At 32.4% G+C, this 20,129-nt stretch overlaps 1 protein-coding gene across 1 annotated transcript; it reads left to right on the top strand.

Annotated features, from left to right (window-relative positions):
- Window positions 1-331: 331 nt before the first annotated feature.
- On the top strand, window positions 332-1,348 carry LOC128036111 (uncharacterized). Its single transcript, XM_052626985.1, has 3 exons — window positions 332-617; window positions 861-976; window positions 1,085-1,348. The coding sequence occupies exons 1-3, from the start codon at window positions 332-334 to the stop codon at window positions 1,346-1,348; spliced, it is 666 nt and encodes a 221-aa protein (XP_052482945.1).
- The last annotated feature ends 18,781 nt before the right edge of the window (window positions 1,349-20,129 follow it).

Here is a 20,129-nt window from a genome sequence, read left to right as displayed (position 1 = left end):
ATGCACGATAAAGTATCATCTCGGTAAGGCCAATGTGGTGGTCGATGCTCTTAGTCATATAGCGATGATTGATTTGATGGCGATGTTCACTCGTCAAAATTTGTTTGATAATCGGGGTTTATTAGCCGAGTTACAAGTTAAGCCGACTTGGATTGGGTAGATTAAAGAAAAGTAATTAGGGGATGAGTCTCTAGGTTTGCGGTTTCATCAGGTTGAGAGTGGCAGTACATCTGGTTGTTTGACGTGCCAGCAAGTTAAGGCTGAGCACCAGTTGCCTTTAGGTTTTCTCCAACCTGTGAAGATTCCCTTATGGAAATAGAAACCTGGGACGATGGAATTCGTCAGCGGGTTGCCTTTGATACCCATTAAGAATGATTCTGTTTGGGTCATCGTGGATCGATTGACCAAGTCTGCCCATTTTATTCCAGTTCGGATGAACTACTATCTACAAAAGTTAGCGAAGCTCTACATTTCTGAGATTGTAAGACTGCACGAGGTTCCGATTTCAATAATCTCTGATAGGGATCCTCACTTCACTTCTCGGTTCTGGAAGAAACTATATGAGGCTCTGGGTTTGAGATTAGACTTCAGTACTGCGTTTCATCTTCAGATCGATGGTTAATCTGAGAGGGTGATTTAGATACTGGAGGATATGCTTCTGAGTTGTGTGATTGATTTTCGGGGTAGTTAAGAGGATTTTTTGCCATTAGCTGAGTTTGCCTACAATAATAGTTTCCAGTCTAGTATCCAGATGGCACCTTACGAGGCTTTGTATGGTCATAAGTGTCATACTCCACTATGTTGGACTGAGTTGGGTGAACGACGGGTTTTGGGTCCTGAGTTGGTTTCTGAAACTGAAGCTAATGTTAGACTAATTTGGGATCGTCTGAAGGCGACTTCTAATAGACAGAAGCCTTACACGGATTTAAAAATGAAGGATATCGAGTACTTTGTGGGTGATTTCGTATTCCTTAAGGTATTGTCGTGGAAGAAAGTTTTACAGTTCGATTGTAAGGGCAAGTTAAGCCCTAGGTTCATTGGGCCGTATCAGATTTTGAAGCACATGTGACCGGTTGCTTACCAGTTAGAGTTACCTCTAGAGTTAGACCGTATCCATAATGTGTTTCACGTCTCGATGTTGAGGCGGTATCAATCTGATTCATCTCACGTTGTCTCTGTTGAGGAGATCGAGGTTAGACCGGACTTAATATTTGAAGAGGAGCCGGTTCAGATTTTGGATCGAGATGTTAAGATTCTAATGAGGAAGCCCATTCCATTAGTTAAGGTTCTGTGGTGGAATCATGGCATTGAGGAGGCCACGTGGGAACCTGAGGACTCGATGCGTTAGCAGTATCCTCATCTGTTTAGGTCAGGTAAATTTCGAGGCCAAAATTTCTTTTAGGGGGTAGAGTTGTAATGCCCTGAATGATTTATTTCTGTTTCTATAAATTCTGACATAAATGTGTATCTCCTTCAGTGACTAAGTGTTTTGGGTATGTGTGAGAGGTCTTGGGTTTAAGTCCTACTTTTGGCAAATTCTGTTATTTTTATCCTAGCCTTATCCTTGCTGGGTAGGCTTATGTAATATTGTTTTTAAAATCATATTAGAATGAGCCTGCTGGTTCGAGTGGTAAGGAGTTAGCTTGCTAGAGGTTGTGTGTTCAAATCCCTGCGTGAGCATGGGTGATAATTTTTACTCCGGTTGTCTGAGACTGTTTGGGTGGAGTTAGAATTCTGAGGTAGTTGACAGTTAGTGGGATAATGGGGGTTGAGATTTAGTAGGATGTTAGTCAAATTTTTTGATTTTATTTTTTTATTTTGTTTTCTCTCTCTTGCCGAAATTTCTGTTCAATTTTGACGTTTTTCCAAACTTTCAAGTTTACTTTCTTCTTTTATTCTCCATCTATTTTTCGCCCCTTTCTTTTTTTTTGGTTGGGGTTTTTTTATTCTTGCTCTGTTCAAACGAATTGTGGAGGGGGAAATTGATCTGCTGTTGGGTATTATGTAAATAGCGTTTTATTCTGTTAATCTTATTGTTTGTCTCATAAGTTTTATTGTGAAAAGTACGTTTGTAATTACTCGAATATGAGATTAATTGTTAGTTTTGTTTGAACGACTTAGGGGGATCTCAAGAAGCATTTAATCTTTCAACAAGTTAGGTATTGAGGAGCATCATTTCATCTAAGGCGAGCACTTCGGTATTGGAATTTTTTAGTTCTTTGACTATTTCGATTTTTGACTTGGTATCCTTAACCAAATTATAGGTTCTGGTGGTCTCGGGATTGCATTTGCTCCGAAAATGAACCAGGTGTGTACCCTAAACACAAAAAGTCAAAGTTTGGTGAAAGCTGAAAAAAGGCACTGTCGACGCCATACGAGCGTATGCCCCGGCCGTGTGCCTGGCTGTGTGTGAGACACGACTATGTGACTGTCGTAAGTGTGGCTGTGTGCGAGACACGGCCATGTGAAGGCGAATGTGTGGGCAATTTGGGCGTGTGGAACCAAAATTCTAAAATTTTCTCTAGTGTCGCACGGGTCATTCCGATCGACTGTGGACCTATCGTAGGGTCGGTAAGGGCTAACAAAACTCTATTTCATGTGATTTGATATTCTGTTAACCTGATCTGAGTAGGATACTGATATGTATGTTTGACTGTATTGTTTAAGTATGTTATTTGTATACGAACGTGATAAACATGTTAAATCTGTTATTTTTGTATATGTATTTTGTATCTGTGTTTGGGGGGATTTGCATATGTGTAGGAAGTGATCTGTACGGCGATCTTTCGCCTATTATCTGGCAGCTTAGCTGCATATTATTCTGTTATGTGTCGCATCGACACAATATTTTGTGTAGGGATGGGTGGGTGTTTTTAACCCCACATAGTGTGATGGGATGGTCGGAGATAGTGTGCAGAGGATGGGTGTAGAATTCTGTATATTTGTTCTGTACATCTGATTCTGATATCTTTATCTATTAAGGACTTAGGTCTGATTCTATTTCTATTTGCATTTAAGATTCTGTGAATATTGCATGACTATCTTTGTTGGGTTACACATTGAGTTTACGAAAACTTACATCTGTTTGTCTGTACTGTTCAAGTAATCTACAGACTTAGGCTGGTTGGTGATTCGAAGGCTCAGCGGTGACCATTTGACAGAGAACTATTTTTATTTAGTAATAACGATTTTATTTTAAAATTTGGTTTTTCTTGAGAGTTTGTAACTTTTGGGACTCTCTAGACTGTATGGTTTTAACTTTTGGATTTTGTTTTGCTTTCTTTTTTGCAACGTGGACAAAAACACTTTACGCAAACAAATGGTTTTAGCAAATGGTTTTTGGAAACAAGAGCTTGGTTTCGAATAAAACGATTTTCAAACTTCCGCTGCAAATTCTTGATTACTTTAAATGGTTTCAAATAAGATTATAAACACAAGTTTTTTCTGAATATTAAGACTCCGATTGGTAAACTAATAAAACGATACGTTTTAACTTAAAAGATATAATTTTAAACCCTTATTTATAACACTCCCAGATTCGGTCATAACGTATAGGCCGGGTTAGGGGTGTTACATAGACGAAGATTAGTAGACACATAATTGAAAAGTGTAATGCTCAAATTAGATCCTTAAACTAGATTGAGTTGAGGTTCGTAATATCTTTAGTTAGCTTTATTGTCTTGCATAGTTTTTAGGTTTATGTAATTAAACTGTTGCAAATATAAATCTCCCTATGGCCTTATGTAAATGCTAAGAAACCCTTAGTTAATATGATCATTAAAATGCATATTTAACTAAGCACAAGACTCGAAAAGGACTTAATTTGGTTTTCAAACTCATGAAAGATCAAGTTACCGTGGAAGTATTTTCAAACATTTTTAAGCATGATAAAGTAAATTGAATTGATTAATATAATTATCCTAGCCCATTTAAAGTTGGTTGTTTTTGTTGCTAAAGCCATTCATTCATACATTTAGGTAAATTACATCTAGATTAGAATTGCATAGGGATCAATTTTTACATCTAATTAATTTTACTTAGTTTAATCATCACCATCCAAATTATTGAGTTTTTAAATCAAACTGTAAATTTATAATTTTGCAATTAATTGATTAAGCTTATACAGTCCCTGTAGAGACGATAACTCATTTTACTTACTTATTACTTGAATAACTGTGTACACTTGCGCATATTTCTCATTACATGCGCCAAAATACATAGCGAGGTAAATATATGAGTTAAGAGTAAGAATAGAGAGTACTCTGAAGTAAAGAAGATGTGAGCAAATTCTGAGATAAGTATTGGGCTTAGTCTATCCTGTCGGAAGATAATGATGAGCCTAGTGAGTATGGAATAAGTTATTAAGTCTGATAACAAGGTAAATGAAGAAGTTAAGGATTATGTAAAGATAAGAGTTAAGAAAGGATAAAAAAATGTAAAGAGATGTTAAGTATAGTACGCACAAGAGAATGAAAGATAGTTCCGAAAAAAGAAAGAAATATGGTAACCTTAGTATTGTACTAGCCAAGCAGGAAAAAAGGTTAAGAAAAACTCCAATGATGCATGAAACAACATATGCAACATAGAATGATTGAAAAAAGTATTCTAAGGTTTAGCTCTCTAAGTTATTACGAACTTACTAAATTTTATGTGTCAAGTCTGTAAGGGAATGTACGTCGAGAGACGATTTCAGAGCTACGCTAAGGAAGAGATGCGCTGGGCTGATATGCATACAGTGGAAATCAAGTGATGTGTCAAAGTCTATGCATAAGTCATTTGAGTAGAAATTCAATACGTTTATAGCTAAAGTCTTTATCTAAATAAATAAGTAGTACTCTAAGATGTACACAGTAGACTAAGAGAGAAAGTAGGAAAGTCTGATATTTTATTGATTTGAAATGATAATTATACATTGTATTTCGACAAAAAGCTCTACAGTAGCCATAGATAGTAGCTTGTATATAGGCGCAGTATAAACATAACCATATAATATGCACTAGTAAGAGATTTTGTTACTCTCATAGAGAGACGTTTACATGAATAAGAAAAATAAATTTTCAGTTACATCTGCAAGAAGGATGTAACACTCGAGATTCAGATCCGGTAGATCAAGTTGGGTCGAGGGCGTTACAATGAATTTGTTGAATGTAGAAATATTAAATATATTTTCTCATAGATTCTTTTACAGTAAAATCGTCATGATTTTAATTAGAATTGGGTTGAGAAATTATTTAATTGGAATTTTAATTTAATTTATTTAAATTAATTTAATATGTTTATTTTGGGAAATAGAAAAACAAGTATTTGGTTAGATTGAATTATAAAATATTAGGTTAAAAGTCTAGGAAGTACTTATAATTAGACCCGATACGGGAAAGGCCCAAAAGCCCCTCATGGTTAATGATAGAGACTACAAATCTTAGTTTATTTAATTAGGGTTGCTGCCCCTCCTAATCCTAGTTAGAATAGGAGTTCGTCTATTAAAATAGACTTCTAGAATTCAACAATGGTTTCACCTTTTCTCCCTATCAATAGATGACACCTATAGGGCTAAATACAAAACTTTGAGATATGATTATTGACCACCTCCGGAAGTACTAACATCCAAAGTGTGAATACTGCAATAAAAATATAGAAAGACAATGCGGTATTTGCAAGTATACGGGTCTAGTTGTAATATAGTTTTACAATAAAGTGGGTGAGTACTCGGAGGATCATACCCAAGGGAGGCAAGAGCTAGATCAATTTTAACATAAAAACTAAATGATCTAATTAGTACTTTTAATTTAGTTATCGTATGAAGAATATAAAATAAATGATTTTTGGGGTTTTTATAATAATAGTAATAAAGACAAAATAAAAGATAAAATTCAAGAGATTAAAAAGGAAAAATAAATCTAATCTAATTATGGGTGATTATTTTACTTCGGTAATCTCTATCTACTGTCGTTTCGGGTTTCCTCGTCAATCTACTAGTCACTACCCTAGCAGGATCTTCCGATTTTCCACTAACATAACGAGTTAGTAAGAACTACTTATTTTCTGACCTTATAGTCCAGACTGGTTTGGGGTTATGGTATTCACAGATGGGTAATACCAATTTTGGGTTAATTCCCACCTTAATGACTTCTTGGGGTTGTCAGGCCTAAGGTTTGTTTCATGCTCTCCCTTTCCCAAACAGTTGATCTGTTGAGTAACTCTACAAAACAGTTAACAGATCTTACCTTCACTCACTAATCCCCCATAGAAGGATTAGTTCCTCATGGCGTTCATAAACAATATATAATCGATGTAAATAGAAAGCATGCTAATTAAATCGACAAGATAGAATAAATGAAAGAGTCTGATTGTATTGAAATTGAGCGCTAACCCATAAAGTTGAATGATTCCACAATTCAGATATCTTGAAATCGACAAGAACAACTAAAGAAAACTAATACCTAAGAATGAAAGAAAATACTAACCTAAATTTTACATAGATAATCTAAGCTAAATGAATGATGTCTCTAACAGGTGACAAATGAGCTTCTTTATAGCTTTCAAGTGGTCGTCGTCATTAACCCTAGGTTAGCTGACGTTCTCAAGCTTTAAAGTTTGATTGTCCAGACCAAAACGCCCCCTGCTTCGTGTTTAGTTTTTGTCATAGATTCGATGTCGTAACACACCAGGACATATGTTGCGACATAGCAACTAGTATACTCCTCTGCAACCATCATCAATGGTATATCGTGACACCCTAAGTTTGTGTCACGACATTGAAGGCAGACTTGAGTTTTCTTCATTATGTTCCCTATGTTGTGACATCGAGTCATCCGTGTTGCGACATAGCGACCAATATTCGTTTAGTACGCCTTCTAATGGTCTCCTGCACACTCACAAAATACGTTAGCTCACCCTTAGGCCTCATTCGGCCCCTAAGGTCAATAAAAAACTCAATTTGTACATTTTATTAAATATAAATAAAACTATGAAAACTTAACTAGAACATAACAAAATACTTATATTCAAGCTCCTTAAATGCAGAAACTAGTTTAATCTGCTACACCGAATTTTGGCAGATCAATTATTTTGTTTGAAAATAATGAAAGTTTATTCTCTAAGTTTTAATTTTAATTTTTGGAATAACAATTCTACCGGTTTCTATTGAGAGAGATTTTGTTTTCACACTAAAAGTAAAGAAAACTATTCCTGGTTCTGTGTTTGATTCATATTGTTCGAGTTTATAGTCGAAGTAGTTCGTGGTACGAGAATAGCAGAGAAGGTCGTTCAGTTGAAAGCTAAGAATGACAAGGATCCATCTAACTGAAAACACAATTGTGATTTCGGTAAAGATTTTATTGTTATAAATATCACAAACCTGCTCGATTTTCAAAATTTTTATTTTCCATTGTGCTAGAAAACCATTTTCAAAATGGATTTTTTTTCTAACAAACTTGTCATCAACATGGAAATCCATGTGTATACCACACCAGCAAAGTTAAAAACATTAAATTTTCTGTTCATTTTGAGGTGATTTGACAAAAACTGCAAGTTTAAGGGCTAAAAATGCAAAATAAATAAATAAATAAATGGAGAGCTAAAATGATTTTTTTTTGGTAAAGTTAGAGGCTAAATAAGTCATTATGTTGATTATCTTCTATCACAACAACATGCAATACCACACCACAAAGATCAAATGTGATAAAAAGACAAAAAGAAAAGAAAAGAAGAAGATAGGGGAAGAAAGAAAACGTGCTACAATAGCAAACTCAATTTACTAAGCCTAAAACACTTTTGATGAGTAAACTTTTGATTAAAAATAACTATTTCACCCTTATATTAACTTACAATTTTATAATCATTGTAGGGATTAAAATATAAATTTACTATTTTAAGGGCCAAGGCCTTCGCTTGTAGAAATATTTATGGGTTGGGTGAAGTTGTACCTATGCATGGTATCAATACCATATATAGTTTCTCAAGTCTTATCCGACCTGAAATAAGGATCTCAAATTTTACCCAAACCCACCCATATTTGTAAATGGCTGACTCAATTCTACTTAGGCCCATCCAATATTTTTATTTAATATTTATTAATTATATATGTTTGACTATCATTATGTATTTTTATTATATTTTTAAACATAAACAAATTAATATACTTTTAATATTTACATTACATTATATTATATTATATTTAATTTTTCTTATGTTATAAAATACATAATATTAAAAAATAAATGAGAACATATATTATATAAACTTAAAAATGAGTCGATGACATTGTTGGGAGGGGATCTACAAGTCTCGAAAAGATTAGTCTTTATGGATTGTAAAATGAGCATAAAGGATACATTAATTGTCAAAAAAAAAAAAAATTTGAGTCCAGTTAGACTTACACTTTGAATATTCAAGTATGAATTTGACTATATTTTAAACGAACCTAAATTTTTTATCTGAATTTATTTTTTAATTTAATATTTTTATTTAAACTCTTTAAATTTCGAGTAAACTTTCGAATTTGAATGAATAGTGATATGTTTGAATAGGTATTCCGACCGTGCTATTATGTTTACAAACCAAACGTAATTAAATCATGCAAGAAAGTCAACTTTCATAACTAGTCTCCCTTGCCCTTGGAGAAAGAGAGGAAAAGAGAATATGAGATATTGGGGGCATAAAATAATGAAACAAGGTTGACCCATGCGGGTTGTTGCCGTTGTGGGGGGACTTAGCCACTTGAGTATATGCAGGAAATAATCATTCATGGTGTGTGCCATATGAAAGATGGTGTATGCCATATGAAAGTAATATGCTTAGCTATGAGAGTCCCATGTCAGTGCAATGATTAAGCATTTGCCTTCATGTATGTGTTTTTCCTTTCATTTCTTGCATGGTCTGCCAACAGAATCATGCGTAGACAATAGCTAAAGAAGCAAATTCATCATCATCATCATCGTCATGGCCCATGGGGAAAGCAGTCAGATCAAACCAGCATCACACATGAAATCCCATACAATTTACCAATTTTCACACAGATAGTGCTCCACTCATGTATCCAAACATTCGTGTACATACATATATATATATACACACGACAGGTGAAAATCTTAGATTTTAAGTTGGGATGTAAACCCTATTTTAAATTCTAAACTCGAGAGTTTAAACTTTAAATTCAATATTAATATATAATAGTTATAATTAATATTTAATTATGTTTAAATAAAATTATTAGTATCTATTCATAAATTTATAATTTTTTGTTCTATTTAATGATGATTTATCAAATATTAATTCATGTATATATATTATTTAGGAGAGATTGACTTCATTGGATGAAGTTTGGAAAGTCTCATCTGCCAGTCCTTCAACGGATTAATAATGTCTTCAAGCGGGGCGTCTCTGGCTCTATCGAGACTCAAATGCCTAAACAAGCTACAAGTTAACAAAGAGAGAGCGTCTCATTGGGTGCCTGAGAAGGCGAACCATAAGTGTTGCACATGGTTGGACTTGAACCCATGCTTTAGAGCTTATAAGCCATTTTTGGGCAAGTCATTCTGATCACGTGCAATGCGCATGGTTTATCTTTTCAGGCACCCAATGAAGTGTTCCGACTTTGTGAACCCACTACCTCTTCAAGCACTTGAATCTCGACAAAGTCAAAAGACAAAACCTCTCTCCAAGAATAATACTGACTCGATGAAGGATTTATCAACTCCCTGTAAATACCACTTCATAAACTTCTTTCAATAGACAAAACCTCCTTCAACATATATGCATAAGAACACCATACACTGTTGAGCCTTGATTTATTGACAAAGAGACTTTGGAAATTTTGAAGTTTGAAGCTAAAGTCTCTTTTGATTTGTTTAATAATACATAAATATATAATTAGTTATAAATTATCTTTCGTATAGCTGTAATTTAAAAAAAAACAAACTCGAATCGAGTATATATATACATATAATATGCAGAAGTTTGGGAGGTCCTGCAACTGTGGATGATAATGTATATGGTTTGGTCCACGGATTTACACGCTTTAGATGGACCTCTCTTATCATAATGAATGGAGAAAAATAAAGGAAAATTCGATTGATGAAAGACAGAGAAAGTGACTATTGCAACCATAATTATCTAAGAAATATCAATCACTACTTTAATTTTTAATTCAGTTTTATTATAAATAAAAATGAGAGGTTACTCTTTTGTTTTTTATCACTCTCGTACTTTATAAAAATTAAAAATTAATTTATTCGGGTAATTTTTTTTTTAAAAAAGTTACGATAAACTTATTAAACCTTGATGTTAAATCGATAACTTGGAAATAAACAGTTCAACAATTTATATGCACCAAATCAACAAAAGTTAATAGTTCAGTTGTTTATATGCAACAAATAAGCAAAACAATAATTTAAGTTCATGCGTATGAAGTGGTGGTTAAATCTCTTATTAGACACCTGTTTGACATGGATTTGAATCGTATTATTCCATTTCCTACTCCAAATATTGTATAAAAAAAGCATAATGATAAATTTAGCACCTAATGATTACTTATTTTGTGATTTTCGCCCTTAACCTTTAAATTTTAGTCAAATTGCTAGCTTTTGAATAGAAAAATTGACCGAGCTGTTAAAATTTAACGGCATTGATGTAGCCACTAGCGTAGTAGTCCACATATAATTCATAAAATTTCAAAAAATAAAAATAAACAAATTTCAAAAGGCTTCATAACAATTTTAGAAAATTTATTCATGTTAGCAGTGAAGTATACGTAAAATTCCACTTTATTGTCATTAAATTTTTAACAATTCGGTCAATTTTTTGTTAAAAGATAAACAATTTGACTAAATTTATCTTTATGCAAAAAGAAGTTGATGTATTTACTAACAATTGACCTAACTTGTAGAGTTTAATGATTAAATTATGACAAATATTTAGAATTCAGAGACTAACTTTAAAGATTTTAAAATTAAAATTGGTAATTAGACCTTTTAATTTAATTGCTTGAAATTTCATTTAATATTTCCATCATCTTATGGTCATTGTACTCTTAACACCTTTCTTTTATTGATTTTGATTATCAATGATTAAAGTATAATTAAGATCTCCACTTCCTACACGTATAAATAAATAAAATATTTACTGATCCTATTTAAGGTCATCCACATGGGAGTCTAGGAAACATTTCCCTCTTACGTATTACGTAACCGTTTGAGTTTTAGTTCGATTGGTATGGGCATTGTTGTCAGGAGGATAAATGTTTAAATGCGTTGAAATGCATTATCCTTCTATTTATGAGGTGGGTTATGGGCTATGGGTAATTCTAAGCATTATGTCAAAAAGAACATATATGATCACAACCTATAATGAGATTACTAAAAATATATATATGTATCACGTATGTAAAGTGTTTATGGATTGCAGGTAAGGTATTTATAGATTAACATAGATCCACTACACCAAAACAGGTCTTTAGCGGCGTTTTTTTAGGCCTTTAGCGGCGCTTTATAACGCCACTAAAGGTATTTGCGGCGCTTGTGGAAGCGCCACAAAAAAGGCCGCTAACGAAATCGTCGCAAACGTTTGCAGCGTTTACAAACAAAAACGCCGCTAAAGAACATGGTCTTTAGCGGCGTTTTTTCTAAGCGCCGCTGAAGAACATGATCTTCAGTGGCGTTTTTTATTAAGTGCCGCGAAAGAACATGTTATTTAACGGCGCTTTGTATAAAAATGCCGCTAGAGATCATAATCTTTCGCGGCGCTTTTGTACAAAAACATCACTATTTTTGGGTTTTTTTATATTAAAATTTTCATTTTTTCAGTCCTCTTGTAGCAACAAATCAAAAGGTACCACATCTAAACCAGCCAAAAGCAATAAATTTATATAATATTTCAAATTAAACGAATAAAATAATATTAATATCAATAAATAAAAGTGAATTCATATTATTTTTGCAAAAATGTTAAAAGTTAAAATGATAAAAATATTTATGCAATACACTATGACGGCGGAAGTTGCGACTGAAACATCTTCATCATACTCAAGTCTGCTTGAGTTCGTCAGATTTTCTTTCGCTTCTCTTTCGCTTCTCTCGATGCCGCATCAGCTTTAAGTCGTAGCTGGAGTTCTTCATATTTCTTTTGAACCTCTGCTTCTCTCGCTGCAGCCTCTGCTTCCCTCGCTGCCACCTCTGCTTTAAGTTGTCGCTGGAGTTCTTCATATTTCCTTTGAACCTTAGCTGTGGTCGCTTGCATCTGAGTCATCTGGTCTTTTAACCTCTGAACTTCAGCTTGAGCCTGACTCCCCGAAGCCATGTATTGCTGCAAGCTGGATCCAAAATATTGGGTTGGGCTAACAAAAGATCCTTGAAATCGAACCCGACCATACCTTTCAGGACCCAAAACTTCAGTAATAATCCGGTTATCAATGTCTTCAAGATGAACAGAACTATCACTAGAAGCAATCACTTCGTACTCGACCTTTTTATCCTTTAGTTTTTCCTAATAAATAAATCACATAGTTAGGAACGCAATATATATTAAAAAACAGATGCAACATAGCAATAGTCGCATTACAAGCAATGAATTAAACCATTAGAAAATAAACACTATAAACAACTAAAACAAGTCAAATCGTATTAAGTAAACGTACCATTATTTCACCAGCTTCAGGAGTCATGGGAGATCCATCTTTCTTCCTATGTGTAATTTCAAAAAGTTGAAAGCGTCCAACTTTTTGACCGAACGACAGTTCCTACAATATTGTAGTAAAAATATTATTTAATGGACAGTTATATATATTTGACAATATTAAAAAATTAAAAATACCTCCGCCTCAGTTACACATGCAAAACTTCTCGACCCGGCTGTGTGAGTGAATTTTTGTTTCTGCCTGCTGCTTTTTCCAACTTGTTCACGATCCTACGTTATGAAATTTTTAGTACGTAAATAGTAAATACTATAAACCAAAATAATTACAATTGTTTGGAAGTACGTCATACCTCGCCTTTCTTCGAATGCCAAAATCTAATCGCATCTTCCCATTGGTACCTCAACATACCCAGCGGGACATTTTGCAATTTCTCATCGAGGGTTGTTTTTGTCTTATAATAATTTTTCTTCAAAGTACTTTTATCGTCTCTCCATCTTTTTCCCAATGCATTCTTTACATAAGCATCCGGGACCTCTAAAGCAAACCTCGCCTACAAAAAACACAAGTCAATAAAGTAAATATAAATGAAACTATTTCCCAAGCATTACAAATGACATTAACATTTTGTTACCTTAATATTATCGAGGGCTTGGTTTTTGTTGCTATCGGGCATTTGATGCCATGACTCGTAGTTGATAGGTAACATATTCGCATTTCATGCTAAAATGCCCATGTATCCTGCTAAAAGTCAAGCTTCTGATCCAACAGGCTGACCAAAACTGTTTTGTCCAACTTTGACACGCTCGACTGGATCTAACTCGTACAACTCTCTAAGTAGCGTACGTCCTCGACCTCTGCGCGTCCCACCATTTTCAGCTACAAATGGTATATTATAATATAAGAATTTGAGAAATAAATCAATTATAAGTCAACACACATGTAAATTAAATGTAAACTTACTTTGAACTTCTGTAGGATCCTCAGGTGTAATCGGAACATTCGAAGATCCAATCGCATTTCGTGCTAAAATATTTAATTTCAAAAAGTTTAGTGATTAAATAAAATAATTAATAGTTGAATGATTAAAATAGAACAAATAGATTAGTCACTATTTTTATACTTTACAAAAAAGTCTAACACGCTGTAGCTTTTCCTAGGACACTTTTATTCTGTCGGCATTGTGAAAGCAAAGCTCCTTAGCAAAAACAAAAATTATGCAATAACATGATTCAAAAGCAAATTTGCAGGAGTATAAAATATTTAATGTATTTGTATAAATTGAACATAAATTTAATTTAAGGAAAAAATAAAAGTAAAAAGAACAATCATGTAATCGAGCATATATAGAGAAGAAATGTAATATAATACCATTAGAGAATTATAAGATAAATAAAGATATTTCAACTGTGCTAGATTACCAATTTATTGTGGAATTACACCTACACAACAAAAAATAATTTATTAAACAAAAATATATATATATATATATATATATATATATATTTTACTTTTAAAAATCAAATTTAAAGGTGAAGGCTTAATAGTCTAAATTTTATTAGCACCAAATGGATTTTGTAATTTAGACCAATTAATTTTTTACGTCTAGCACCAAAGACATATAATATATTTGGATACAATTATTTTCAAATTTGAGTACTTTTAACAAGAAATAATTTTGGATTTAGTTCTAAAATACAATTTCACATCAAATATTGAATATACATTTCTAATTATAGTTTTTCTTTACAAAATGCTTCTAATTTTCAAACAATGAAAAATATTGTAAACATATTTCAACAAAATTATATAACATATTCAAATAAATACACGACCATACATCATGTGGAACGCATAACCGGTATGTATATATACATACAAGGATCCAATAAAGGTTGTTATCCCTTGGTTAAAATGAAAACAATTGCATTTGAAAATTAGTAATTTATTGAGGCTCTGACTGGACACCACAAAGTAATTGAATAACTTATATAAAGGACCAAAAAATGAAGTAAAACATTCTGTTAAACATTCTGTTAAACATTCTGTTAAATGAAGTAAAAATTATAACGAATTAAAAGCAGTACTATAAATACGAGCAGTAAGAAATGCACCAAAAATTCCAAGCCATTCAAATGTTGATAAAGGACCAAATCAGCAAACTTACCTAAATACGAGCAGTAACAAATGGTTAATCCACAATTTTCAGTTCTCCTTTCTTTAATAGTTGTGCAAATGCAGTGTTACTCCTGGGGAACAAAACATGAACATAAGTACAGTATAAATATTTTTGGGGGCCCTTCAAAAATTAGAAGAACAAACTAGAAAACAAACAGACAAGATCGAAACTTCTTCCCAAACCCTAGACACGCAAAAATTCCCAAATTCCCAAACAAACTGGTACAAGCTAGGTGATTGAACTTGGACCCTAAACCCCAAATTCCCAAATTACACTGAACCAAAACCCTAAATCAAGATACACTATTTCCAAAGAAAAAAAAGCTTACCTTTTAACCACAAATTCTGCAGCTTTGATAGTATCCTCTCAAGATTGACTCGTACATTATCCTTCGGTTCTGATGATTTCTGAGTTCTCCTCTCCCTTTTTTCCTTCGTTTTTTCTCTATCGTTTTTACCCCTTTCGTTTTCTCCTCTATTCTGTTTCTGTATTGTCTTTCTGACTGCTGAGATATAGAGAAAATTATAAGTTAAAACACGGTACAGAAATGACGTCGTTTCGCCGAAAGTTTAAGAAACATTTGCGGCGTTTTTTGCAAAAACGCCACTAAAATTTAAAGTTAAAACAGAAATGACGCCGTTTTATTAAGTTGTAATGCACATTTCTGGCGTTTTCTGAATAAACGCCAGTAATAATTAATTTGCTTAAGCTAAACGAAGCCGTGTAGGCGATTTTATGTCAGTTTTGCGGCGTTGGTGTAAAAACGCCACAAAAAATTAACAGAAACGGCGCCGTTGAATTAATATAGAGAAAATGCTAAGTATAAAAGCGTGTACAGAGACGACGCCGTTTAGCAAAAATTTTAAGACACTTTCACGGCGTTTATTGAAAAAACGCCGCTATAGCTTGTGTATTTGCGGCGTTTCTTGACAAGCGCCACAAAGAATGAAGGTTCTAATCCGAAACGGAGCCGTTTTGCTCAGATTTAATACACATTTCTGGCGCTTTCCTTTAAAGCGCCACTAAAAATTAATTTCCTTAAGTTAGAAGTCGACGTTTAGCCAATATATCAAGTCACTTTTCCGGCATTTCATAAACAAAAGCCACGAAAAATTAACATAAATGGCGCCGTTTAGTTAATATAGAGAAAATGCTAACTTAAAAATCGTGGACAGAAACCGCATCGTTTAGCAAAAAGTTTAAGTCACTTTTGCGGCATTTCTTGTACAAACGCCGCTATTGCTTAAGCATTAGCGGCGTTTTTAGTAAAAACGCCGCTAATTGTTAAAGTTGTAATCGAAAACTGCGCCGTTTTATTAAGCTTCAATTCAGAGTTCTGGCGTTTTTTTTAAAAACGCCACAAAATAATTATTTTACTTAAACCAAACGGTAACGTTTTAAATAATTAATTCTAAACTTTTTAAGTAATATTTATAAGAATTATATAAAATTATAAAGTTTAGGTTTTCTTGTCTTTTTTGTTTGTATTTTTATTTCATTTCTTATAATTTGGTCCTATATATATATATATCCAAAATAATTAATTATACCTATATATATATCCATCCATATATATATCAATGCTTTTTTTAACTTATTTATTAATTCTATTTAAACTAATATTAATTAAATACATCAATTGGTTTAGATTAAATTTTTAAAATATATTTTAAAAAAACTAATTACTCTAAACCCAAAACCCTAATCTGACCCCAAAATCCCTAAACCTTAAATCTCAAACCCTAAATCCATACAAGTGTCCACCAAGCATTGCTATTCCATTAACATATGTAAGTTTAAATACAATTAATTAATCTGTTTTTTATTCTATTTATTGATTTTTTTATTCTATTTCTTTAAGAATTATTGTTTTATTGTGCTTTAATGTGGTGTTTTATTAATTATTTCAGATTTGGTTGGTTAATAATTTTTATTTATGTTCAAAAATATAAGAACATATTTAAAATATAAATTAAAAAACTAAATAAGATCTAAACCCTAAGTCCCTAACTGTTAACTTCTAACCCCTAACCCTATAACCCTAACCCTAACCCTAAATTCATACAAGTGTCCACCAAGCTTTGTTATTCCATTTACATATGTAAGATCTAAACCTAATACCCTAACCCGACCCGCCTAAACCCCTGGCTAAACCATAAATCCCTAACTCCTAACCCATAACGTCTAACCCAGCTCCTGACCCCTAAACATTAAATCTGATCAGCTCTTACATCATATATATACACTCCTGATCAAATACAATAACCTTAAAATAGTAACCCGGCCCTAAATATGACCTAACTAAAATATTAAATTAATAATCATATATATTATACTGAACCGAGCACTAAAAATATTGAACCGAGATGGGATAAGATGGGGATATCCTTTTGGATATAGCTTATATCGATTTTGAAGAACCAAATCTTCACACAATTTTAAAGATCCAAATTAATATTTTCTCTTTTACAATTATATAAGAAATTAATTAATATATAAATTAGAAAACACTAGTTAATCTAAACTGTAAACCATAAACCCTAAAATCATAAACCCTTAACACGTAACCTCTAAACCTTAAACCCCAACCTTTAAACCATAAACCATAAACCAAATACGATAAACTAAATATATAATAACCTACATTATATAATGCATGGTTAAGACCAAAACTCTGCGTTTTGGTTAAGATATTTTCCGGCGCTTTTCAAAAAGCGCTGCTAATACTATGCTTTAGCGGCGATTTCTCGTGGACGCCACTAATTCCAGTATACATCAAGACTTAAAAGCTGCGCTTTGGTTAATATATTTTGCGGCGCTTCTCAAAACATGCCGCTAATAGTATTCTTTAGCGGCGTTCTCCCATAAGCGCCACTAATTCTAATATACCTCAAGACAAAACTCTACGTTTTGGTGAGCATATTTTGTATGCTTTAGCGGCGTTTTCCAGTATGCGCCACTAATTACTGTATACATCAAGACAAAAACGTTGCGTTTTGGTTACGAAATTTTGCGGCGCTTCTCCAAACGCGCCGCTAATAGTATGCCTTAGCGGCGTGTTCCCTTTGCGCCACTAATTCTAGTATACCTCAATACCAAACTCTGCGTTTTGGTTAAGATATTTTGCGGCGCTTCTCACAAAACGCCGCTAATATTATGCTTTAGTGGCGTTTTCCCTTAAGCGCCACAAATTCTAATGTACCTCTAGACCAAACTCTGCGTTTTGGTTAACATATATAGCGGCGCTTTTTGTAAGCGCCGCTAATACTTGCTTTAGCGGCGGGTTTTTGTAAGCGCCACTAATGCTAATATACAGCGAGACAAAACGATGCGTTTTCGTTAAGATTTTTGCGGCGCTTTCGACAATGCGCCGCTAATACTTCCTTTAGCGGCGTTTTATCATAATCGCCACTAATTCTAGTATACATCAAGACCAAAACGATGCGCTTTGGTCTTGAGATTTTGCGGCGCGTGATGGTAAACACCGCTAATGATGTTCTTTTACGGCGTTTTGCAAGAAGCGTCGCTAATGCCTGATATTTAGCGGCTTTTTATTTTTTGCGCCGCTAATGCGCGATTGTTAGCGGTGTTTGTCGTCCAAACGCCACAAAAAATGCCGCTAAAAGCCTATTTTGGTGTAGTGATCTAAGTGGGTTTATATATGATTAATCCTTTTTATAATAATTTTATTTATCTATCAAAATTTTATTTATCTAGCTGTTAGACTCCTATAATAGCATTTGAGATTTAGATCATATTTGATTTTTTTTTAAATAAAATTAAAAAGAACTATAATTTATTATATTAATATTAATTAGTGAGATTTAAATTATATTTTAAATAAAACTTACAAATATAATTTCATTTATTAGAGATTATTTTCATTTAATAAAATATGATTAACATATTTTTATATAAAAATTAAACAATTTATTGAAATTATAATTTAAATAAAATTTAATTACGCTACGGAAGAATATTTCCGTAATTTTCCTAATTGACACCAACTCAATTAGAGGCTTAAATAATTGCAAAGATGTAAATATCATAAACAATCGTCCCTCTTTATAAAAAATCACAACATTTCACTATAGCAACCAGTGTTTGTTCTAGAATTGATTTTTATGTTCTATTTTATCCTTTATAATAGTTTTTCATCTATAACATTTATATCACCAATTCTGATATTACAATATTTCATATGTTATTATTAATTATTTTTAAACCATGTGTTCCGTTCTTTATCATATGTTATTTTTAAATTAACATTTATATTTTAAATACGTAATTTTCACATGCATATGCATATAAAATTTATACTTTACGCTTGTTCAAGTCTGACCCATGCCAAAATATATGCTTCAAAATTTACTCAAGCCTACCTATATTTGGAATTGATGAACCCAAGCCTATTTTAGGTCCACACGTTTTATTTTTATTTTTAAAAAATTTTAACCTATTTTAATTTAATATTTAATAATTTAATATATTATTATTTTATTAAATTTTTAAACATACACAACTTTAACATTTTTTTATGTTTACATTATAACATTATATATTGTAATTTCAATTTTAATTACATAATATGCTTAAAGGTAAAAATAAAGTTATTATGCTACAAAATTGAAAAATGGATTAAACTAAGCTCGAGTAATGAATATTGGAGTTCTCATAATTTTTTTTTCAAAATCTATATTCTGATGTAGTGCCTCTCGTCGAATCCTATAAAAAATCAAACCCTTTCAAGATGATAAATTTAAGATTAGTTATTTTACAAATATAGATGGAATACTCCTCATAAAAATGGTAAAACAGCCTTTAAAAATTTTGAAATTATAAGTTAATATAATAATTTTTAATTTAATAAATTAATAAAACTATACATTTAACTCTATAATTTAAATTTCTGAATTAAATGTTTACCTTCGACATGTCCAAAGACATTGCAGGCTAAGATTAAAAATATAAGTGCGCATGCCATGCATGCATTTTGTAAAAAGGCTAACTGTGAATATATATATATATCAAGATGGTGGTATCTTTGGGATTCCATTAATTAAAAGAAAAGAAAAAGGAAAGACCACTTTTGCTGATTAACATATGATCATAGATGGATTGATGTATATGGTTCATTGCTAATCAATTATATCTTTTTTAATGCTATACAATTTAATATCAATATGCTTTAAAAAAGTTGTCAATTAAGTTTTAGTTCAATTGATATGAGTATTGTCATCAATGCAGGCGGTGAAGCACATTTTCCTTCTATTTATGGTTCGAGGCTATAGTAGTTTTAAACATTGTGTCAATATTTATTTA

The sequence above is a fragment of the Gossypium raimondii genome, chromosome 13, assembly GCF_025698545.1.
Source record: "Gossypium raimondii isolate GPD5lz chromosome 13, ASM2569854v1, whole genome shotgun sequence".
Taxonomy (NCBI): Eukaryota; Viridiplantae; Streptophyta; class Magnoliopsida; order Malvales; family Malvaceae; genus Gossypium; species Gossypium raimondii.
This window is presented reverse-complemented; position numbering and strand designations above follow the sequence as displayed.

Excerpts from the sequence above, each read along its gene's own strand:
- LOC128036111 (XM_052626985.1), top strand. The coding sequence starts at position 332 with ATGGAATTCGTCAGCGGGTTGCCTTTGATACCCATTAAGAATGATTCT. Across the intron at positions 618-860 it reads GTTTCATCTTCAGATCGATG|CTAATGTTAGACTAATTTGG; the intron begins GTTAATCTGAGA and ends CTGAAACTGAAG. Across the intron at positions 977-1,084 it reads GTGATTTCGTATTCCTTAAG|TTAGAGTTACCTCTAGAGTT; the intron begins GTATTGTCGTGG and ends GTTGCTTACCAG.